Here is a 25,226-nt window from a genome sequence, read left to right on the forward strand (position 1 = left end):
TTTCAATCATCTCCTGCGTCTTGCCAGGCTTCACCAGGCGCAAAATTAACAGACTCGATCACACAACATTAAGGCCACACATACAGATACTTCCTTATCAAGAGCTTTGACCACCATTTATTACCACAGCCGACATTAGCTTTTTGTTCCCTCTGATACCCTCAACTTGAACCGTTCTGCTGCTTCTGCTTGACGCTGTTCTGTGGTGGCCAAAGCAGCAGTCTGCTTTGCTTTCGCTGCTGGGCAGGGCTTGCCCAGGAAAAAAAAAAAGGGAGGTGACAACACAAAGCTTGCACAACAGCTGAGCAGAGCGCTGCACTGCTGCCTCCCCTCCCCCTTCCACTTCTCCACACAGAGAGACACAGATGCTTTCCTGCTGCCGCTCTCTCATTCACACATTCGGCCTCCCACATGGATTCTCCCACTTGATGATCTGTACGTATTACAGGCAGTTATTGCCTGCAAATGGTGGCACGCGCCAAAAATGACATGACAGCTTCTGTTGTTCCGTGCAGTGCGCTTTGGTGTTGTTTTAGCTTGTAAGCTGGCCCGGGCAGCACAGCTGGGCTGGAGACACGAGAGCATGAGCCGTTTGGTCTCTACATGAATTTCAACGATAGGAGCACAAAGATTTCCAGATGGCTTAGTGGGAGATTGCAGCAACAATTGGAAAACATGAGAACTTCTGCAGAAAACTTTTTTTTAAAGGGTCCAGAAACGCTTTGTTTCACATTTCAACTTCTTCCATTTCAGCGCTAACAAGTTTTGTTTGCAAGTCGAGCAAAGTTGAGGAAAGACGCACGCACGCACCTGGAGACAAATGCTGCCACATCACCGCTGATTTAGGAAGAGAAGAGGTCAAAACCGCAAGCATTGATTTGAGAAGTCAAAATCTCCTTATGTGTAACCTGTTAATCTCTTAGCTTCTACACTTGACATATTGTCAACCTAGCAATAGTGGCAGCGGTGCATGGCCACTTAAAGTGACTCCGAAACAGCAGTGCTGAGTGTGTTAAGCATAAAAGCGGCCTTAAGAAGCACCGACTCTTTCCCCTCATTCTCAGTGGATCTAATTTTCTTCTCTTCTTTAAGTATTTACATTCTGATTAATAAATGTTTATGACAGATGTAAAAATGCTGTACTAAAATTAACTGATTCTTTTAAGGTGGAGGGTTTTTTTTGTCTATTGCCACTTTACTGTATGATGGCAATTCAATTCAATTCTTTCAAAAAAACTCAAATAATAATCATGCTATGTTACTTGCAGCTCACATGAATTGTTTGGTTAAAAAGATAAAAATTGCTCCATATTTAAAAATTGTGTTCGCTATATCTGCCTGTCCCGGGCGTGGCTGCAGGGGAGGAGTGGTGCGGTGAGCTCAACGGGGCGGTGCTGGAGACGCAGGTGAGAACAGCTGATGGCGTTTGGACTGATGATGGTTTCCTTCCCTTTTATAGTGAGATGGGAGAGGAGTGGAGGGGAGGCTGGAAATCAGCTGAGACCGGAGCTGTCAGACTGTGGTCGGTCATAACATATGTAAACAATAAATAAACGTGGCATCTGGCGACAAAGAACTGTGCGTGTGTGTACGTGTGTGAAGTGCATTTCACACTGCCCAAACAAAAGAAAACAAAAGAAACAAAGATATATATATATATATATATATATATATATTTTAAATTCTTACTTTAAATTAACCTTTTTCCTCACAAAAATCACAACAATTTGATCAGACTACACTCGGTCCACAAGTAGACAACTATGGCTATGAAATCTGGTACAGTACGTTTTCCTTTTTACAAATCGAATCACAAAACTTCTTGATCGCACGTCATACTGCTCACAAGCTGGTTCAAATCGACCTATTCTTCTTACCCCATTTCCTCATCTCAAACATAATCATGGTGTCTCAGTACGATCAAAAGGTGACAGTTTCAGTTTCGTACAAATGACATAATATATAAGGGAGATACAAAGCAATACATGTTGTTAAACAATGAAATAACACAAACAGTCCTATATTACTGCGTATGTGTCTATATGAGGAAAGGAGGGGCTTTTTTTCATGTGGCAATGTCTGTTCAAATAATCTTAGTGAGAACTAGCCTGCTGGTTTAACCCTGGTTTCCTGTCAAACCGCAAAGCTCTCAGACAAAAGGAAAGACATGTTCTCACAATGAGCACTTCAAAGTCTGTGAAAGTAAAGATTATCACAACCAACTGCACCAGCAGCACATCATGGAAATTATTTTTCATTCACAAACTTCGACTCGCTTTGTAGAAGTACGATGACACAATTTTCAGGTCTCGTCACATGCCCTGGTTGTGTCAACTTGCAGCATGTAAGACCACAATGACTGACACCACTGACTACAGCCTGAGTGAATTCCTATTCAGAATGTATGTACTTGTATTTTTTGCACTATAAGGCGCAACTTTCTCAAAAATCGACAGCGTGGGTGTAAACTCTGCTTCAGGTCCCAAAGTCAAACGAACACTGCAACATCATTGAGAAATAAAAACAGTCTAAATTCTTTGATCTTTAATAAAATGATCAGCGTTGCTGCTTTGCCAGGTGGAACAATAAAGTTTAACATTCAGGCATCCATGAAAACAGAATTTATTAAATTTAACCGAGTTAGAAGTTAGCAGAAAGTTAGCTTGCTAGTTTCCACCTAAACATGATTTAGCATGTTCTGACAGAGATTTCTGAAAAAATTAAAACGTACAGCTCTGCTATCCATCACTTCCAACATAAATGAAGACACTAAACAGCAGTTACGTTTGTAGGGTTGGACTTGGACTAGCTGGTATATAGTGATGTGCTACATGATCGCTAGCAACACAGCTATGTTAGCATAACATAAACACAGTTAGGGCTGTGCGATATGACCAAAATCTCATATCCCGATTTAGGACATCGTCCTGATAACGATATAAATCACAAAAATGTATCATTTCATGTAAATTCTGTGAATCTCGGGCAGCTCGACTTGCGTGAAGTGTTTCCAGCTGGGCGTCGCGTACCTGGAGTCGAGTGTTTTAACCGATGCATGAAGCTATACATTTTTAGACATACGTTGTAACGCCTGCCGTTTTCTTTGTGAATATTTATTACTGCTGTGGAGTGGAGTGCTGCGGGGAAAAGTTTGTTCTAACGTTTGAGTCTAAGGTTTATTTTTTAGCACCTGACGGCTCTTTTTTGCTTCTCATCCATAAACACTGCATAATCTTTCACGTGGTTCAGTTTATTTTGAAAAGTCTTAACAGGATGTTGAGCTTTATTGTGAAAGGTTTATGTGGAAAATAAACAAGCGGACACACGATGGTTTTACTGTCGTTGTTGCTAACGACAACGCATAAAAACAGGCACTTGTCCGTCCGTAGTGTGGTTATATTAAATATAACAGAAAGAGAGAACTTTAGGAAATTAATATTTGCCACTACAATGACCATTGTAGTGGCAAATATTGCCGTAAACAGTTTATTTTGCGACACCACGAAAGGAAACGATAGACGTTTTTATATTGTCATCTGATACATATTGTTTATCTCGAACAGCCCTAAACACAGTGAAGCTGGAGGATGAAGGATAACTTTTTCCACTCAATAAAAGTTAATGGGAGGGTTCCCGACGGTTAGCGACAAATGCAATCGCATGGCAGGATGCTGTAAACGGACCAAACTTCAGTCAGGAGAACAGCTAAAATAATCCATCCACAACACGAGGTTAGTCATTAATATACTGCAAAAACATGTGAACAGAGCAGCTGCGAGACAATTCAACATTAATGAATCAATGGTACGGAAGTAGAGGAAGCAAGAAAAATGAGCTGAGTAAAGCTTGACTTATCTGGTTGTTTTGTTTCGCTTAATGGGCCTTATGGTCTGAAAAATATGGTATTCAAGTTAGCTGAGCAGAGTTTCAAACCTTACCTTATTCATGTTTCCTGCTTGCTGTGCACTCATTGTGTTGTGCGCACCCATCTGTGGCCCTCCTTGTGTGAGTGCATCTCCCACCACACTGCTTCCAGCTCCAGGTCCAGCACCCACTTGTGTCCCCTGCATGGACTGGCCCTGGTACTGCATGCCAAGACCAGGTCTCCCTCGCCCTGCTGGTCCCATAGCCCCATTAATCACTTGTCCTGTCTGGTTCATGCCACCATGAACCTGGCCCATAGGCTGGCTGAAGCCCATGCCTGCACTTCCATTGCCTTGTCCTGGACCTCCCTTCTGGCCCTGGGGAGACTGGTGATTGGGGGATCCCTGCCCTAGTGTATTTTTACCAAGCACACCACCTAGCTGGTTTCCCACCATGCTTCCTTGTGGCAGGCCACCTCCTAAATTGTTTGAGCTTCCCGGTCGCAAGAGCTCAGACAGCTGCTTGTGCTTCGCAGCAGCATCAGGAACCACTGAGTTAAGACCAGGACCAGCACCTGGGGCACCATTAGAGGACATTCCCATTCCCAAGTCTCCATTGGGTATGAGCTCATCAGGAAGGTCATTTTCCAGGTCAAACAGTGACACGAGATCTGAAGAAGAGAGAAAGGAAGAATTAGTCAATAAGCTACCAGTTAGTTATTAGCTGACTGTACAGGGCTTGCAAAACTGCTAGCCCAATGTGTCCCTAGCGTTTTTTTCCAGTCGGGCTACTAAAAACCATCTGAGCCCTGCCCGTCGGGCTATCATAGGAAGCAAAAACATGTCAGTGCTTTTGTATTCTTTCGCAAATTTAGCTGGGTAATTATGTCATTGGCATCAATGATCCTCTTTCAATATGTGATGTATTGAAATCGCGTTTGAATTTTTGCTTGTTTTTTGCTTTCACTTTCATTTTGCAATTGCACAAACTATGTATAAAGAGCGGTGGTGAAATTAATGCTGACACTTATTCCATCAACAGCCATCTGTGAGAGAGGATATTCTTGCATGAACCGAGTGAAGACAACACATCGTACATCGTACCACCCTGAAACACTAAATGACTGCATGCAACTCTCCATTAATGGGGAAACAGTTGAATCTTTTTGCCCTGACAAGTCGATTTGTTTCTGGATGATTTCTTGAAAGGTTCAAGACACCTGGATCATAAAACCCCGACAAGAACAAAGAGCAGTGAAATGGAGGGCAATGCACAGGAAGAGAAAGCTGATGAAGGAGATGCTATGCCCTCAACGTCGAGTGGCATTTTCTCATCAGTAACTTCAGTGGAAATTTCAGATTCAGAATCTGACACAGACAGATTCATGTTCTACACCAGGGGTGGGCAACTCCAGGCCTCGAGGGCCAGTGTCCCTGCAGATTTTAGATGTGTCCTTGAACCAACACAGCTGATTTAAATGGCTAAATTAGCTCCTCAACATGTCCTGAAGTTCTCCAGAGGCCTGGTAACAAACTAATCATGTGATTCAGGTGTGTTGACCCAAGGTGAGATCTAAAACCTGCAGGACACCAGCCCTCGAGGCCTGGAATTGCCCACCCCTGTCCCACACAGTTCTTACAAGTTCACAGAAACTTCTGTTCAATTAAAAACAGATATTTGAGTTGATGATTGTCATTTTTAACATTTTTTTTAATTGATGTTTTGTTCCCTTTACAATATTATACAATAAAAATTATCTCTTTTTTTATTCAGGCTACTTAAATTTATTTTGGGCTACCAAAAACTGAAGAGTGCCTGCCCGAAGTGATTTTGAAATTTTGCAAGCCCTGCTGTATAGAAGTTCTGTTCTTTTACACTAGAAATATCGTCCATTATCGTCCAAAGTTTTATTGGAAATCAGCAATGTTTTGTTTATGTATTTATTTATATATTCATTCATTCAGAAAACAATGGGGGAAAGTACATAGTGGTTTGGAGTGAATCAATGTCTTCATGGAAGTTACTGAACAATAAAAGGTACTTTTAGCTGCTCTCTTAATCAGAAGGAGCTACCAGAGTGGGTGGCTCAACATATTTTCATTTGGCAGATTTTTCCACTGAATGCCTTTTGTGACACAACCCTCAAATCAAATCAAATCAAAATGTATTTATATAGCACATTTTAAAGACCGAAGTACACCAAAGTGCTTTCCAGTAAAATCATGATACAGATAAAAAAATAAAAAAAAAATAAAAAAATCGCAATATAAAATATAAATTACAGATATAAATAAAATAAATAAAATAATTACATAATCTAAATGCAAAGCCAGATGTAAATTACCCTAATTAGCCTTGAATGCCAGGTTAAACAAATACGTTTTTAGACGTGATTTAAAAGACTGAATGGAATCTGATGCACGAATATGAAGAGGAAGAGTATTCCATAACCTGGGTGCGGCAACGGCAAAGGCACGGTCTCCTCTGGTCTTCAGCCGAGACCTAGGTTGCACTAAGAGCAGTTGGCCCGATGATCTTAGTGCTCTCTGAGGGCTATACAGACAGAGGAGATCAGCTAGGTAGTCAGGTGCCATATTGTTTAGGATTTTATAAGTAAACAATAAAATTTTAAAATCAATTCGGTATTTAATAGGAAGCCAATGTAAGTTGGCCAGAACAGGGGCGATAGAATCATACTTTCTAGTGCCGGTCAACAGATGTGCTGCGGCATTTTGGACCAGCTGCAAACGCTGAAGAAGAGAAGATTGTAGGCCCAAGTAGAGAGAATTACAATAATCCAGTCTTGAAGTGATGAAAGCATGAATGAGTTTCTCCAGATCTTTGCGTGGTATATAAGGTTTAGCCTTAGAAATTAGGCGTAGTTGGTGAAAGCTGGTTTTTACCACAGTAGAAACTCCAAGATTCCTAGCAGCATCACTGAGGTGGTTAGCAACAGGCCCGAATGTGCCAGTCAGTTGTCCCAGAGGCATATTTCTATCAAAAATGATAATTTCTGTCTTCTTTTCATTTAAAGTAAGAAAGTTATGTGATAACCAGTCTTTGACATCCCTCAGACAATCAAACAGAGGATGTAGTGAAGATGGGATCGATGTCTCCCTCCTGGGGGTGATCAGGGGATCTTTTGCTTGTTAGAAGCATGTGCAAATCACTAGACTATGAAGCCATAAAAATACAAAACAATAACCTAATCATTTTTCCTTTTTAAGCATATGTAGAGTCCTTTCAGGAGGTTTTCACAACTTTAACTTATGCGTGTGTTTCTTAGGAATTTTAGACCAATCTCCAGCGGTGTATTTGTGAGAACAGATGTTCATGTTGGATGAGAAGGCCTAGCTCCTAGTCTCTGCTCTAATTCATCCCAATGGTGCTCCATGAGGAATCAGTACAGGCCAGTAAAGTTCTTCCACACCAAACATGTTCATTCAAGTCTTTTTGGACCTTGCATCATGTGCTGCTGAGGAGTCATGCTGGAACAGAAATGGGTCATCCCCAAAATGTTCCCACAAAGGTGGGAGCATGAAATTGTCAAAAATGTCTTTGAGGCAATAAGAGTTCCTTTCACTGGAACTAAAGCCCCATTTCCATTATTACATAGTCTGATCATCTGCAGCATGCTTTACTCACGGCATCTGCCGCTCAGCATTGTGCTGGTGATGGAAGGTCTGGATGGCCATTCTTCCAAATATGAAGTTTGGAGGTCTGTAGAAACTGACTCTGCAGAAATCTGGCAACCTGTGCACACTATGCACTAGGGCTGGGCGATATGACCCAAAATTCATATCTCGATATATTTTACCTGGACGGCGATATAAGATATATATCTTGATTTTTTTTTTTTTTAAGCCATAAAGTAAGAACAAAAAGAGAGTTCTTAGTCAAAGCTGTGTCCCAGATGTCACACAGGCACTTTTATTAACATAGAGCATAGATGTACATAAAATTTACTCAAAAATAAATTATGAGCATTTATTAAATAATAATGCTCCATAAATAAAAGAAAACAATGTTGTTTTTGTGCATAACAAAAAGCTCACAATTGTGCAGTCAAAATGTAAACTAAAAGATGCAGAGCATAGTAACAAAGACAGATTTCACAGCTGCTCTGTTCCCAACTTCTACTGTGTGACTGACAGCATTGAGTTTGAAATCCTCTTCATAACCACGTCTCTTAACAGGTGCCATTTATGGTCCTTATACACAGTAGGGTAATATTACGTTGAAGCACAGTACGTATCACTCCGCGAGGCTCCTCGGTAGCCGTAATGCTCTGACAATCCATCAACAGGTGCAGCACCGTAGCTTACCAAAGTCGTACTAAAACATTTTTTGACAGATTGCTGAGCGCTGTGTACCACATAAAATCGCTTCGCGGCCATCAAGCACAACCAGAATTCATACATAAGGCGCGCTGTCAACTTTTGAGAAAATGAAAGGATTTTAGGCTGTGCAGCGCCTCTGGGCTGCATGGCGTTAGCGTGGTTAGCTCGTTAGCGTGGTTAGCTAGCTAACAAGTTGACGGCGTCCAGCCCCACGCACGGGGCGATGCGCAGTAACTCGTTAACGGAGATTTGCCGTGTCCATCTTGTCGCTTCCTGCAGGTGAAGCGATGGGGGAGGAGGGGGAGTTGTGTTCAGTGAAGGAGGGGCGAGGCCGAGTAATGTTGCGTAAAGACAAAAGTGGACGAAAGAGAGGCAAACTTGCGGCTCCACAAGTATAGTTATAACGTAACATAGACTATATCGATATAAAGGATATTGTCACATCTTATATCTCGTATAAAAATATATCGATATTTTTTAAAAACTCGATATATCGCCCAGCTCTACTATGCACCTCAGCATCCAGTAACCCCGCTCTCTGATTTTATGTGACTACCACTTTGTGGCTGAGTTGCCGTCATTCCCAATCGCTTCCACTTTGTTATAATACCACTAACAGTTGACTGTGGAATATCTAGTAGTGAGAAAACTTCATCGCTGAACTGTTGCACAGGTGATATCCCATCATGGTACCACATTGGAATTCACTGAGAAGTCCATTCTTCCACATATGTTTGTAGATGTAGCCTACATGTCAAGGTGCTTGACTTTAAAACTGTGGCCATGGAAGTGATTGGAACACCTGAATTCCATGATTTGTATAGGTGAGTGAATACTTTAGACAATTAGAGGGCACTTCTGAAATTTCACACTGACTAACCTTCAGTTTAGAAACAATCAGGCTGAACAGAGAAAATAATTAAACTGCAGATGAACTCTTGCATGTGTGCAATGTTTACATTCACACACAGCAAACTTAAAAGTAAAATAATAAAGTAACACAGCCCCAGCTGTGACCTTACAGTAACACTGAGTACAAAAAAATATCATACAGAGGGGAGCTTTTGCTCTGAAACTCGGAGCACTCTTGTGGTGCAAAGAATGAGTAAACATGAATACTCAACACACAGATAACATTAATGAAGGTTATAGTCCAAATCGCATTTATGCCAAGGTCCTTAACGTAGGGGCGTGAGCGTGGCTGTGAACGCCAGCCAATAAACATTTTACTAGCACCACAACCACACCCGCACGCACGCCTGGCTCAATGTCTAGGGCCACTAGGTAATTACGACTGGAGTATAACCAAACATGTTCCTCAATGATATGTGGCAGATACTACAAAAAGCTTAAATATTCTAGTCACAAACATTAAATAAAATACCAGAGGTAAGCTTAAGGTTAGAGGAATAAGACTTGGTGGACCAAGAAAACTATGTGAAGTATGTGTAGGCAAAGAGCAAGCACCCAGCAAGCACACTTAAGACCTTCAATATGATGACCCTATCCAAAAAATAAAAAGTACGGTCTGAAGCAGTTAACTACATGCCAAGTAGTGGGAAATGGTAGTAACCACTATTCAGAGAATCCCACCATCCCACACTATTCTCTCTGAAGACGACATTTCTCTTCATCTGGTAGCAGACAGTTGTAAAGCGCTTCAGTTTCTCCTAACAACAAAGGAAGAAAAAAAATCAGAGCAATTACAGCAGTACTAAAGCAACATTAGATTTATAAGAAATCTGGATAAATGTCTATGGAGAAAATCAAACTAATTAAGTGTCCCACTTCCAATTTGCACTGCAAACCAGATGAAAGCACAAGGACACAAGCTCCCCTAACCATTAGATAGGCTTTGCGTATGGCAAGTGTTTGAAAAACATCCTAATTAAATGAATATAATTTGGCCGCAGACAGGTGGGATAGGCGGTTAAGAAAATGGATGGATGGATGGATGGTTGGATAGACTTGTATGCCTCTTAAAACATGTACTGCAGCCACAGGTTCTGTAACAGAGAGCCAACGCTAAAAGCAAAGTGTTTCATGCTGCCGAAAACAAACCATTGAAGAGACCATGAGCAAAATGGAGACAAAATCAACTGTTAATTATCCTTTCACAGGTTTCCCTACTATAAACTTGTGAACTTTACTTCCTCTAGAAAGATCTTGTTCCCCAAAGGCTCCATTTTCATCCCACTGTAGAGCAAAAGGGGTTTGTTTGCATGACAGCAGGGGAATTTTTTTTTTTTATCATTTTGTCTTTTCACAAATTCTGTATTCATAATAACTGGCTGTGACAATTGAATTATGGCTACCGTAGTCAGGAGCCTCGCGGAGTAATACGTACCGTGCTTCAACATAATATTACCGTATTGTGTGTGTGTATAACCTCTTTTTAAGTTTTGTGGATATTATACATGGTTATGCTCAGGATATGTCAGCCAACTTCCACTTGAAATGTCTTTTTCAGCAAGGAATTTGCATTTTCACTGTTAAATTTTTATATAGCTTTAATGCACATAAAAAACAGCTGCTTGTTTAAGTGAAAACACATTGATGGGTTTTTTTGCAGTAATAAAGTTGTGGAGTTGTAAAGTATTTTGTCTCACGTCAATTATATCGTCAGTTATATCGTTATCGCAAATTTTCAAATATATATCGTGATAAAGATTTTTGGCCATATTGCCCTGCCCTGCTGGCAGCTTCATTTTATGAAAAAGAGAAAATAGCCAAAAACGGTTTTAATTGCAAACTTAACAAATTTGACATATACCAATGTGTTGGGTCATATAAACAGCAGCTGCATCCAGCTAAGATGGTTCCAGCACCTGCTGTAGAAATTGAGCTGGATCTGAAGCGTCCCCTCTCATCAAAAAAGGAATATAGCACAATAGAAATGCTTATTAGAAATCAGGACATACAGACAGTGTCATTAGTTCTTGCGAAGAGATTACAATTTCTGGAAAACAGGTCATCACAGGCAAGCTCACGTTAGATGGCTCAAAGCTGTATGGGCATTTGTCCCCCTTTCATTTTAGTGCAATAATTTCCAAAATCTGTAAAGTCACAAGATTAATTGCAGAGGGGGTGAAGTAAAGACTGTAAAATGTGTTCAGCTGTTATCTACACAATCACTCCATCAAGCCAACACGGTTATGTGCCTAACGCATGTAAGGCCGAAACAAGGAAAGAGGACTTTTCTGAAAAAAATGAAAATGTGAGACAGTAAAAAGACATCAGCACGAAAAGAACGCAACAACATGATAAGGTGGATATGGGGTGTCTTTCTAATGCTGGATAAACAGCAGAGCTATATCAGCTATAGATATGCAGACAACATGTGAGTGAATTAGAACCCAGGTTCGCCAACAAGTTAACAAGTTTCTTGCGGTAACTTTACCTTAAACTCTAGCAGCAATCACTGCGTGCCTTTTCAGCCAATGTTCTGTGGCAGGAACCGACCTGTGTTTGTGCTTTGTTCTTTGTCCATACACCATCAATTAGCATGGCATTTGTTCAAACACTCTGATGAGAGACCTCAATTTTGTTGGACTTGTTGTAAATTAAAGTTACGTTGTGAAACTGCACATGTGGAGTGGAAGTATAAACTGCAGGAGGTTCTAGATTTATTTTTATTCAGTTACCAAACTTTTTATCTGGCATTTATCAATTTTCTCTATTATCAGATAATTCGCTAAATGCCGTTTTTATGACTTTGTGACCATTGATATGAAAAGCTGCTTTTCCTATAGTTCCTCCTTTAAGGTAGGTAACCTCCTGAAAGAGAGGAAACTTTTGAGTGCACCAAGTTTGACGACAAATGTATCGTGTATGCTGCGGCACTGGCAACCACAACACGCGAATACTGCCTTAATATAAAAGCTACTAAAAGATAACACAAGGTGTCACCACAGCGGGTAGCGTTGGATGCCTTTTGCAATGGGATCCGTCTCTCCTTGCAGAATTGAATGAGGGAATTGTGTAAACCACTACACTATGAAGCCACTACAGCTCTTTAAAAATAAATACAAACATAAAATAAAATAAAAAATGACATAAACCAACAATGAAATCAAGACTTTATAAATGAGGAAAATGGAGCAATTTTGCCTTCTTCACACACATTAACTAAAAAATAAAACAAAATAAAATAAAAATTTTAGCCAAAGCCAGTTGTTCAGTTCAGCTTGCTGCCTTGGACATCCCACATATAGCCTTTTTCTACTAGTTCCTACTTGGCTCAAAGTGAGGAGGTTGGACAAAACTCAAACCGGTATTGGTCGTTTTCTATTACAATCAATTACCACCTAATCATGGGGTCATTACAGCAACACAGCCGAAAGTCCCGTGACGTTATCTGTATGTGACACAAACGCCACAACAAAGCAGAATGTTGAAGTGATGGTGAACCTGCTGCTCGGCTTTTTGTCAGACTTGGACACTATGGTAGTATTTTTTGTGCTCGTTTCCGGGTTTTAAAAATGGCGGTTTTGATTTCCGTGAAGGAGACACTCTTAAGACTCATCAAATGGCACCTCTGCCAATCCGTGGCATGCAGTCTGTTGACATCAAATTTTTTAGATCACTTGGAGCCCCAGCTGAGTAGGCACTACAAAAGTATCTGGTACCAGGTACCATCACCTAATGGAAAATCCTAAAAAATAATTCAAGCTGTGCCGAGTCAACCCAAGTAGTTACTAGTGGACAAGGGCCCTTCTCCATTAGTATCTACTCAGTATCTAAGTTCACTAAAGTTAAAACTGCCAATTTTGAAACCCGGCAACGAGGGAAATATGTACCTAGAAGGGGGGGGGGACGCCACAGACCGAGCTCCAGGTATATTCTTGCCTCAACGTCCACCTTTGTAGCGTTCGTGTCGCATATTAATTATGGCGCAGTACACGCGAACACTTTGCAATGACGACAACCACGCATGTGGTTAGGTAGTACTAGATCGTAATGGAAAACCGGCCGATCCGAGCAGGTACTAACGGAAAAGGGGCTTTAGAGTGTGAGCAATGCAAAGGGAAGACCTTAACAGGGGTGTATGGGAAAAATTATTTACTGCACACACTCAAAAAGAACTGGCCAAAGAACATACAATGGGTTCATTCGCTGCTTATTCTTGCCATTTCCTTTGTAACATTGTTATCATAAAACCCATGGCACACAACACCTAGAGGCTTATTCTTATTATTTCTAAATAACTGCCCCAAGGTGTTACCAACATGGCTGCAGAGTGACAGAACTTGTTTCTAAAAGATTTCTATTTGAATATACGCCAAAGTTTTTTGTATAAAAATTATAGGTACATAGTGAGAGCACGATACTTACTAACATCTTGTATGACCTCTGACAAAACACTATGTTTGTGTGTTGTTAATGTATTCTGTACTAATTATTCTTATTATGTTAATTATACATTTAAATCTTGTTTAAAAGACCAATACGACAATCTGCTCCCTTTTAATTAGGTATGATGATCAAAGAAAACCTCTGAACTGATGAAACAAAGAAACATAGGAAACGTACTGTTGTATGTGAAGAGAAAACGTGCGAGTGGGCTGTTTTCCACACATTTGAGTGGCACTGCAACTGTAAAATGTTTAACATGGTGTTTTATAAGAACTATGATGACTTCACGATGTACAAAATTAGCTGCCCACGAAACATGTAAAGCTGGGGCTGCAATCATTTGCGGCCGTGTGTTTATAAAAACCGCAACCATTTAGAGAAATGGACAAGAAAATTTCTGGGCAAAACGATCTAAGATCACAAATTTTTTTTTTTTTTATTAATTTTGGGGCAAGGAACTGAATGAATTAAACTGCTGAAAATACTTTCTCAGAGGATTTTAGCAATCCAGTGCCACACATGCTTCTCATCTCCACCAATTACGCCACACGAGGCATCAGCCAGCACATCCAGAGGTTGGTGAAAAGCACATTTTAGCACTCTTGAACACTACCAATACACCCAGGAGTTGGTAGTCTCCTAGACACCGAGGCCAGAAAGAGGAAGAGAGAAACCCGTTAGGTGAGCGGTAGAATTGAAGATGGCTGCTACTGCCTGTGGTGCTGACACGCCCACTCAGTCATACAAATAAAAACAAGTGACACTGGCCTGAAGCCACAGGCACATACTGACAAGAGAGTAGAGCACCATGGGGGGAAAAAAAAAAAAGAGTCACACATTAGCAGTCTTTGATGTTTTTGTTAATTTGTGCCTGTGAACATCAGCTCTGTACACAGTTGGCTTGATGTGGCATAGGGTGATGTCGTTCCTATCGGCCCAACTACTAATAATAGTTACCAAGGTGACTCAGTCGGCAATATAATGTGTAAATAACAGTCACGATGATTTGGACAAACACGCTGAAGCCCCACAATATTTAAATGATCAGTCAGTAATTAGCGTTGAAATTTGAATGGACTGCATTCACACAATTTACTTTGTATGAATATGAATTCAGTTTATTTGACGAGCAACAGAACAATCGTTTTTTCACAGTTGGTCTTTATCCCTCGAGCATGCCACAATTTAAACTAGAGGAGGTCTCCGAGAGAAAATGAGTGTTGCACCACGAGCGACGCGCTCCTCTATTGATTTACTAGTGGACAATTGCCTTGCTCTTAATTTAAAAGTTGTGTGCCTGCTACACCGCTAACCCTCATGTTTCCCTTTAAACAAGGGAAACATGAGGGTTAGCTGTTTAGCACTGCTGCAGTGGTCCTCCTGGTCAGGGGGAGGGGTGTCTACCCTAAGCAGAACCCAAAGAGTGTGGAAATATGCTTGATGCGCTCCTGCAACAAACCCCCGGTGGCTGCTGACCAAAATCTTTATGCTGAATCCAACCAGCAGAACGGAAATATCCGAAAGATGCAGCTCATTATTGCCCTGTTTATTTTTAACATATAGCCCCACTTAAACATGCAAAGGGACACCTCTTGAAACATAACATTTAATAATTCTTTAAAGAAAACATGGGTGCGCAACCATCTACCTGCATCTCTACTGCTTCCCATCCTGTGGAAAACACTAAACATCCTATAATGGCTTACAAAAACATACAATTTGTGTGAACATCAACTAAAACAGATAATTTCCAACTGCAGTGGAGGAGGAAGAAGCCCCAGGTAGGTCTGCTTTATTGCCCAGCGATTGTTTCTGTCACCTTTCTGGGTGGGTGACCTATATAGGTTTAAACCTTATTGAGCATTCCCAAAAAAAAATGCATTTCAAACTTAAAGAGATTCTCTACTTAAGTGCTTCCCACAGGGAGATTTATAAACATCTGAAGGTTCCCGCCACCCTTCTGGGTAGGCGACCTGGGGATTAGTTTTTACATTAACCCCGACTGTGTTTTATCGCTCCCCTTAAGCTACACCTAATTTCTGCTCAGTGTATTTTTTGGTGGTTTTCTTTTTGCTTATCTCCACAACATGCTGTGTTCTTTCCCCTTCACATCTTTGGTAGCACCTTAGTGCCATGCATTTTAATATATGAGCAGCTCATTTCACCATTCTAAGTTTGACACCTCAACATATTCCTGAAAATTGATGCTTCAGCTTAATAAGTCACTTGAAGATTAAGATTCTTAGCATTACCTAGGAATCTTATTAGGAATTGATTAACTAATGCAAACCCAGCAATGAAATGCAAGCCTTTACTGAAATAAGACCCTCCATGCTTTTTTGATGCTTACAACGAGTAAACCCTTAACGTCATCAAGGCTTAAATTAGTAGACAACTACACTGTATACAGATGCAAAGTATATACAGAGTACTTCTGCAGCAGTAGCTTTTCAGCAAAGTGAAAATAGTGCATATTAGTTTTCCACGGCTCTGATTCAAAAGTGTATTTTTCAATACAACTGGACTCTTTGAGGTGTACCTTAAAGAGACATAATAAGAAAGGATGTCCTCAAGTTTAAAAAGTCCCCATGTAATTGCGAAGCAATCCTTGCATTGTTACTATAGTCACGCGTTCGTTTCTTATTTTAATGGGACAAAAATAAAAAGTAAGCTCATCATATCAAACAAGCCAATAGACTGTTATGTTTTCTTTTCCTAACCACAAACACAAATCACAGGGTGACATAACCTGTAAGGAGGCATGCCGTGTAAAGGAAAGAAAAGTCCTTCCGTCTTATTCGAAAGTCCTTTCTCGAGTAGGATCAGCAAAGTTGCTCTTCAGGTTTGACCGCTTAACAGGCAGACCATGGGGCTACCCTCTAAACGCCTCAGACTTCCCCATGGTAGCTTTTTACAACAGGAAAGGATATGCAAATATGCTTCCCTGAAGAAGAAAAAACTGCAGAAAAATTTGCTGTCCAGTTTGTGTTCTAAACTAACTTAAAACAAAAAAACCTATTTCAGCATGTGAGGAAGACCTGATCTTTCACTGGTAGTCCGACTATCACTCAGTCAAACAGCACGTTTATCAACAGCTTGTGCTGTCACGAATCTGCACGGCTCCAGTGTCAAGGAGCACGACACAAAGTGCGATTCAACTCCAGACACCGAGGCAGCATTTTCATCAGTGCTGCCAGAGCCCTGTCGTTATCTGTATCTTAAGATATATTATGATGACAAAACACAATGGAGGCATTTAACATTTATCCCAACAAAGGTTGAAAAGTTGGGAGCAAATTCTGCCTGTTGAGCAGCTGAAAACCTCGTGTGATGGAAATGCATTGAGCTTGAGCCCCTTTTACGCCATTTGTCTTTTACAGCCATTATTTTGTGATCTATAGATTAAATCAAACTGTTCCTATAACATCACCATGTGCTGTTTTCCTGTGAAAAGTTGCAGTCCGCTCAAGTGACCGCTTTCCTGTACATAGATGATGCGTTCACTTCTGTTGAGGGGCACAAACTGTGCACCGTGTAGCTTGAAAACTGTGATTACCACTATTACTACTACTACTACTACTACACCTTCGTCACAACAGGTACACTAAAAACAATGCCCTGTCCTTACCTGGGCCATCTGATCCTGAGGGAGGTGAATTGATCTTGGGTCGCTTTGCAGTGGGGGGTCCCACATCCATAAGATTGTCAGCCATCCTCGTCGGCAAATATTACAAGCGCTTAAAGACACCGACGAATAAAAGTAGAAATCAGTCCAAATCTTCGCCCCCCGGTTTGCAGTCGCTGGTCACTTGTATTGTTAGGCGCCAAGGAGCAATTTAACAGTTTTTTTCCTCCTTTTCTTTGACTGGCAGACTGGCGAAACGCCGCCTGGAGAAAAAGGATTTCAAAAGATAGGCAACAGCGCCACGCTTCGCCACCTAAGATCACCCCATGATAATCCAACACCCAACACCCACATAATTATCCTCAATAATCACGTCCAAAAATTATTTCAGTCCGAGAAAAATAAATAAAAATCAATCATAAAATATGGCACGAAGCATAAGCGAATCCCTTTCTCCGCAGATCGCCGATTTCACGTCCGCACAGAATCATTTTTTTCGCAGTCGAAACGAGCAGCCATAAATTCCGTTTTGGGCTTAAATAAAAAGATCAAAATTCGAAAAATATTTTCTATGAGACGGATTATTTTTCTGGTCGCTGTCTCCCGATAAATAAAGCGTCTCGGGACGGCGATACGGCGAGAAGCGGCGCTCTCTAAAAGGGAAATCAAATATACAGAGGGCTTTCGAGACGACAAAACCCCACTTAGCCCTCACATATTTGCATTATTTCTAATCGGAAGAGCTCACGCTTCGATTTTCTGCACGAAAAAAGCCGTTTGAGCCCGCTCCGTGTGGCTCCGATCGGTTTTTTAATTTAATGCTCCCCCCGAAATCCAGACTATGAGCCGCGTCAAGATGGCGGCTGTTGATTCCTCCGATACAAAAAAGTTTTTTTTTCTTCCCAGCTAGACTGTGGGGGGAGGGGGGAGGCGCGCTGACGCCCTGACGTAAACCTGTGTCCCCACCGTGCGTCATGTGGACGTACGAGAAGTTGCCTCTAGGGGTGGATTACACAGAAAAAACGAGCTACCTGTTTCAAACTTTTCAAACACCCAACAGTCGCTACCTGAAATGGAACTTTTTTTTGTATTTCGCAGGCTAAAACGTGAGTCAATGCTATACACTGTTATATAGAAACAGATAAAGCAGCCTTTACTTTTAGCGAATACACTATCAAGTACACAAGCTATGATAAACCGGTATGTGACTATTGGTGCTTACAGGAAAGGTTTTAAAAACTTACATATTATCCCATCAAACTTATGTCTACTTACTTATCTAAAAATCAAGTGAAGATTCTCTGTGAGGTGTGAAAGTAGATGATTAATTTTTGGGAAGAAGCACCTTTCAGTGTGTGTGTGTGTGTGTGTGTGTGTGTGTGTGTGTGTGTGTGTGTGTGTATATATATATATATATATATATATATATATATATATATATATATATATATATATAAACTAATTAGAAAACAGAAAACTATAACGAAGTACTAGCCAAGCACACAGTCGAGCTTATGTCTTTGTTATAAATGTGTATCGATGCACCAATGTTTAAGTTGCATGAAATCTTGTAGCTGCCTGTATTGGTGGATAGCATAATCAGTTAAGAAATATAATTAAAAAGCTGCTCTCAGTTAAATTCAGTGGACTGGAAAGTACACAGTTTGCTTCTGAAATACATTTAAGGGTAAGTGTAAAATAAAAAAAACAAACAAACAAAAAACTTGTACCATGTACTTCTATAGTTTCAATCTATCACTGGTAGTATACAGGCTATAAATTCATTAGGACAACATTTCCCAGCAACTGACTTTATTTATTATTAAATTTAACTTCACCTGTTAGCGTGCTATATACAAAAACATATCCAAAGAAAGCAACAGTTCATAGAAGTGGACCCATTATGCTTTTCTTCTTTTCTCTCATATATAATTATGTTACAATATCAGACACACTAACCAAAAAGTTTTGAATAATGAGGTTGATGTACAAAAGAAAAAAAAATTCACTTTAAGCCCAAAGTTCAGGCTTCAGACTGATATATACACTATGTTTCAGACACTTTCTACTGCTGACTCAGTAACTGCAGAGTCCCAAACCTCTTCTTGCATTAACATCAGCACAAAAATTGTAAACTGGGAGCTTCATGGTATCAGTTTACATGGCTGAGCAGCTCTTGTAGGTGTAATGTGTCCATATAGCGTAGGGTCAAGGTGATAAAGAACTGCGAATCATCCAAAGTTACTTTACTAGAGTGCAAAAATCTAAATAATGACCCAGAAAAGAGCATAATAGGTCCCCTTTAAAACTTAGAGGGATCTACAGTGGGCTACTTTTCAATACTACCTACCAGAGAGGTCTTGCAACGTCTCCACAGTTTTATTTGGCTAGTTTGGATTAAAAAGGAACTTAAATCTCTACCAACTGAAGCCTCACTGTTCACATTCCTGCTAGGATTGGAGCATCTCTTCCAAAATACACACAATCACAAAGTTTTACAAATGCACACTTTTTTTTTTTTAAACACACATGCAAGTATTATTCCAACATTGTTAAAATTACCCAGTTCTTAAGACAAGTAATATTCTAATACATGCGCTTATATAAATTCTAGAAAATGCTCAGATACTATACAATATAAAGGCATACCGCACATTAAAAAATGAGTGCCTTTACCAGTTAGTATATGATGACTGCAAGGTGTGCACAAAATACCTGCAAATTAAGAAGACAACAAAAAGAGAAAATCCAAGAGATGGCAATGACACTCTTTGGCATTAATATTTGTGCCATTCTGCTGATTCAGAATGCCACTCACATCTCATTAAATCATAGCAAATCAAAAGATGCGCTCATGTTTGCAGTGACACAAGGGAAAAAGAAGGCATGTCAAATGTGTGAGTCAACACACCTTTCAGATTTTCACCTGTTCAGAGTAAAAAAAAACTAAAAGAAAAAACAGCTTATTCAACAGGGCTTATCAAAATTATTAAGGAAAATTCCATTTTAAAAGGTAGCTCAACACTCAAGAATTATGACCACTATTAAGTGTTTAACCATGAACAGTAATGGTTATTCCCTTTATTACAGTGTAAAAAAAACAAAAAAAATGGAATGGTGTTAAGGGTTGTGTGCTCATAAGCAAAGGAAGGTTATTTTCCTTTTTAAACCATTGTTGTTACATTTAAACCAACTGCATAAGTAAATTATTATAACATTATAAAATAAAAGAGAAAAAGGAATTTAAAAACCGCAATAAATCCAAATAATGTCACATATTTGGCATATTTATATTTACTTATACATGTCAAGAAAAGGCACTGCTGAAATCTCATCTTTCAATATTTTATCAAATTAAATGATTCAAGCACAAGCGTCGGTATTTTAAATTCGGATTAATATTAAGTGTCAAAGAAAAAGAACTAACTTTAAAATATGACACGTTTAAATTTAAAAGGCACAAGCTACCCTAACTCCGCACTTAGAAAACAATGCGAGCAAACTATTTAACTATTAAGGTGTTGTTAGCTGCAGCAGCTTACATAAATTACTTGATGATGAATTATTTTTATTTGCAACACTTGTTCTATTACTTAAGAGTTCAGGTCAAGAAATGGTGCCCTGGTGAAACCATTTTTACGTCTGAGCACACAATCCTTTTTTTTTAAACAGCAGAAGAAAGAAAATGTAACAGCAAGAGAGATGAAAACTGTTCTGACATTATAGATAGAAAAAATTAAAGGGAAAGCGAAAAGCACAGAGACCCTTCTATGAAATACCTTTTGGTGCACTGCCGTTTGCATTTACAGTGCCGTTATGTAAAGTTTTCATGTCACTGAAAGTATGAAGCGGTAAAAGCGTCCAGATGTTTGCATCCAGTAATGTCCTTTAAATAACAGAAAGTAGATTAAGACGCCTCAGATAGAAAGTTCAAGTTTTGTGTAACAATTAACACTATTAAACACATTTTTATTGTGACATTCCACTTTGATCATCCATGTCCTAAAACACAATCAACTAACACACAGTGTAATCCATAGCTAACCCAGGCAGTTTTATTCTCTAATCCATCTAAAAAAAAGAAATTAAGACACAATTTAAGACACTCTATAGGTACGCCAGCATCTTGTAGGACCCATTAAAATACTCACTAAACACAGTTAGATAGTTTGAGCTCCTACAAGAGTCTGGATGTGCAGAGGGCACAAACACTAGTAGCAGTTAGCCTATGATGCTGCGAGCATGCTGATTAAATGCAGTTTAGACCATCATGCCTCAGTGCTGAGGCAATGCAAAGATCTTAACTGAGGCCAGAGAAAAAGCTGCCACATCAGCAAACAAGTTTCTATTTGTAAACCTGCAGTTTCAGTCATTTGAGTAACTCATAGGCACCTCCCCTTATTAAAGCCTAAGTGATCTTACTATACAGACACACACTGCATAAGAGCAATACACTCACTCGACAACTCACAGCTCAGCCTCGTCTGCCTTTAGCCTGTACCGATTTGTTCCCGTTGTGCCTTTCCTGATGCGTTTTCTGGTTTTCAAGAACAACATGGACACAGGCTCTGCAGGATTTTAGTGCGGTGCATTTTTTTTTTACTCGTACATAATTCTGCCCTTCGCTTGTCACATATTGTGATGTTTTACACATTGGTGCTTTTCTTTTTAATAAAAGGCAAAGCTATCATAGCAAAACATAGTTTAAAAAGTAAACCTGTAACAAAAGCAAAGCTTTTCTTCCCAAAAAGCTTTCTAATTTACAATTTTCCCTTTATGTTGTTATTCCCTTATTTATAAAGGCTTAGTCTACATAATATTCTACTCTAAAGGCACTTAAAAAGACATATGAAAGAAATAATCAAGATTAAAGGTTTAAAGATAATCAAATAAGTTAATGGCAGATAATGGGATCTGCGACAGGCAAGAGAAGGTCCAGAGTCAGCTGTCACATTTTCCCTTTTCTTGTGCGCTACTGCCTAAGACCATCTTTGTGGTCCACCCTCCACTCTTGATAACATCAGCCAACCGTGAGCCGTTTTCACACATGTATCCCACCAGGACATCTACAATTGTCCCTTCTCACATGCTGCAGGTGAAAGTCCACTTCACACTGCTGGAAATTTTGGTTCTTTTGGTTTAGATGAAGGTGCTGCTTTCTTAGCATGTGCAGGAAGCAGGACACATAACGTCCATCCTTTGCTGCGAATTCTCAGGATAAGTGCCTTTTCTATTCTTACACAGGCCCAACTGGACATTGCCTACACTTTGTGCTATAAGGAGCTTACTGTGGAAAGCCAATTTGAAGTCTGATCAAATCTTTGTGCTCCTATATGCAGCTCAATTGGGTAATGTCTAGTAAAAATTATGTACTGCAGTGCATGTGTGAAAATGGCTATATTCTCACAAACACACACAAAAAAAACAACAACTTGCTTCTTGGCTGGTGAGGCGAGACCTTGGGGTCTTTTCACAGCCTCCATCGCCAACTGAAGTAGGACCAAATGTACAGTGATTCTACACATGCCAGCTGGAAGGAATGAGAGCTTAAAGGGTAGAGGATTGATGATGAAAGCGGCACACTTGACAATTTCTAGAGTCTGGTTAACTCGCCAACATTACCGCCAGTTTCATCCTCGTAATTGTCCTTCTTGATATCCTTCAGGGGATTTGTTGACCTTTGGGATGTATCCTGCTGGGCTGAGATGATAAGTTGTTTGTTTTCTGACAAAGAAGGGGGTCCTTCAAGATTGGTTATATGTACAGATGTCAGGCCAGTGTGAGACTTTGATCGCCTGGCAGCAGAAGTTTCTGCAGTGGGACGTCTTTCACGGCTATCTACCTCTTTCACGTGAGTAAGCCCTGTCGTACTAGGGGAACCAGTGCTGGCACTGGGTACCATAGTATTAGTACTGCTTGCAGTGGTGCTGGTTGCAGGGACCATGCTAGCGATTTCATCAGTGGGTGAGCGCCCGATGCTGCCATCCACCTGTGCTCGGATCTCTGGAGAGACTGAGAGCTGGTACTGAGGCACCGGGCCACTATCGCTGCTTTTAGGATAAAGGAAGGTCTTCATCTGACCTTTGCCCTTGACATTAACTGTGCCGCGATAATCAAACTCGTAATCCATGCTGCTAAGAACACAGTAACTCTCTTCGCTGACCTGGACACGACACTCCACGCCTGTGGTATCCATGCGGCTGGCAATGTTGACTGTGTCGCCCCAGATATCATAAAGAAGCTTGGTGGTGCCAATTACGCCTGCTGTTAGAGGCCCGTGATTAAATCCAATACGAAGCTTAAAGCCAAACCCTAACATGTTCTTGTTAAAGTCATCCACCACACGCATCATTTCAAGGGCAAATTCAAAAAGAGCTCGAAGGTGGGCGTGAGGATGTGCTGCATCTGCACACTGCTGAGCGTTGAGTCCTGCTGCCGCCATGTAAGTGGCACCAATGGTCTTGATCTTTTCTATATTAGCAAAGGCGGGCTTCCGTAGGAGCTCATCAAAGTCCCCAATCAGCTCGTTGAGGACACGATAGCACTCCTTACCTCCTTCATAGCTTTCTTCATAAAATTCACTAAAGTTAACAATACTGGCAAATATTACACCCACATTGTCATGGTTCTTGGAGTAGCTCTGGGTAACCTTGAGCTGCTCGGCCACATGTATGGGAATGATATTGCGTAGCAGCCAGTCGGCCTGGTCCCTCATGTTCTGGATCTTGATGCGGTGTTGATCAGCTTCCACATTGCCATGGTAATGCAGACGGTAACTGACCTCAAATTCACGGTTAAGAAACCAGACCAAGAGAAGGAGGAGGAAAAAGGCCACACAGGCCTCACGGCCCAGAAGGTCCTGTGGGTGGGTCTGTGGGTCAAGTTCCAGTGGGCTGTCAGACATGACAATGGAGGTGTTGCTGTTGCTGCTGCTGTTGTTCTGGCCATCAGACCTGGTTGAGAAAGAGAAGAAAGAGGGAAAGGAAAGTTTAGAATAATTTAAGAAATAGTGCAGCTGTTACGATTACAAATAATCAAATGCAACATTTGCTATAAACTCAATGCATCTCACCAAAATCAAACTGCCATCGCTCAGAATAGAAGGTCAGAGCACCCCAGTGGCAGAGAGCCTAGAGTCTGGCTGGTGTCCTTATTTTACCCATTCAATCTCATTTCACTATCACTATCTGTTGAAGGCATAGTGTGTTTTGTCTTGTTTTATCTTTAATTTTATTTGATAGTGAGAGACAAATGTAGGAAGTAGGCAGAAGGCTGACATGGATTAAAAAGCTTGGTTGGAATAATAACAGAGCCCATTCAGTTGAGGCTTTTTGTCCAGTTTTAATGTGAAATGATTGAAGTGAGAAATAATGCACTTCAAAACATTAACAATAATCATACTTACCAGAAAAACAGACTCTTAGTGACACTGAAAGAGAAAAAGCAGAAGCAACATTAATTCATGGAATAAGAACATCAAAAATGATTTCAATTCACGGACATTATACTTGTTCATAGCATGAAATGGCACGCAATTGTAAAAAGGAAAGAATTCATTAGTTTTTATGTTTGTTATTGATGCCTCAAAAGTTTTGAGGCAGAGATTTTTGCGACTGACCCTGTTATGTATGTATTTCCGAGAGTTCCTTTTTCAGGGTGCAAAATATAGGGAGGAGAACATTTAAATCAAACATGCAAACTGATTTACTAATGTTTAAGACACACAGTTTACTGTTAATTGCATCGATATTTATTTTTTGCACTTGATATCGAAAGGAACCTGACCACATTTAGAAAACAGCACGACTTTTGTAAATCACTGTAAAACTAACAAATTCTTCTTGTGGCAACTATTTGGGGATTGCGCTCACACCCTATTTTGCAAGTTGAGTTAAAGAAGGGTGCTAAATACAATGTGAGAGTTTATTGAAGTGGCAACCACATGTTGAGAGACACCATTTCAGCCCCATTTGCAGTGAGCAATCGAGTTAGGCAAAGAAAAATGTTGTCCCAGTTTGTTTAATCTTTGTGATGATGACTGT

General features: G+C 40.3%; 2 protein-coding genes across 5 annotated transcripts in view; both read right to left on the bottom strand.

The window, feature by feature from the left end:
• Positions 1 to 18,054, bottom strand: part of crebbpb (CREB binding lysine acetyltransferase b) — a 42,205-nt gene extending 24,151 nt beyond the window's left edge. For all 4 annotated transcript variants that reach the window (XM_006791440.3, XM_087839812.1, XM_006791439.3 and 1 more), the window contains exons 1-2: positions 17,188 to 18,054; positions 3,939 to 4,534 (exon numbers count right to left, since the gene is read on the bottom strand). In XM_006791440.3, the coding sequence (XP_006791503.2) occupies positions 3,939 to 4,534; positions 17,188 to 17,272 (681 nt within the window). In that variant the 5' untranslated portion in view covers positions 17,273 to 18,054. The remainder of the gene's footprint in view (positions 1 to 3,938; positions 4,535 to 17,187) is intronic.
• Positions 18,055 to 18,979: 925 nt separating this feature from the next.
• The window catches only part of adcy9b (adenylate cyclase 9b), a 42,178-nt gene continuing 35,931 nt past the window's right edge, over positions 18,980 to 25,226 (bottom strand). Inside the window, exons 9-10 of the mRNA XM_006791438.3 lie at positions 24,590 to 24,613; positions 18,980 to 24,137 (exon numbers count right to left, since the gene is read on the bottom strand). Coding sequence (XP_006791501.1) covers positions 22,778 to 24,137; positions 24,590 to 24,613 — 1,384 coding nt within the window. The 3' untranslated portion in view covers positions 18,980 to 22,777. The remainder of the gene's footprint in view (positions 24,138 to 24,589; positions 24,614 to 25,226) is intronic.

This window comes from Neolamprologus brichardi, chromosome 4 (assembly GCF_056152115.1).
Source record: "Neolamprologus brichardi isolate AB-2024 chromosome 4, ASM5615211v1, whole genome shotgun sequence".
NCBI lineage: Eukaryota > Metazoa > Chordata > Actinopteri > Cichliformes > Cichlidae > Neolamprologus > Neolamprologus brichardi.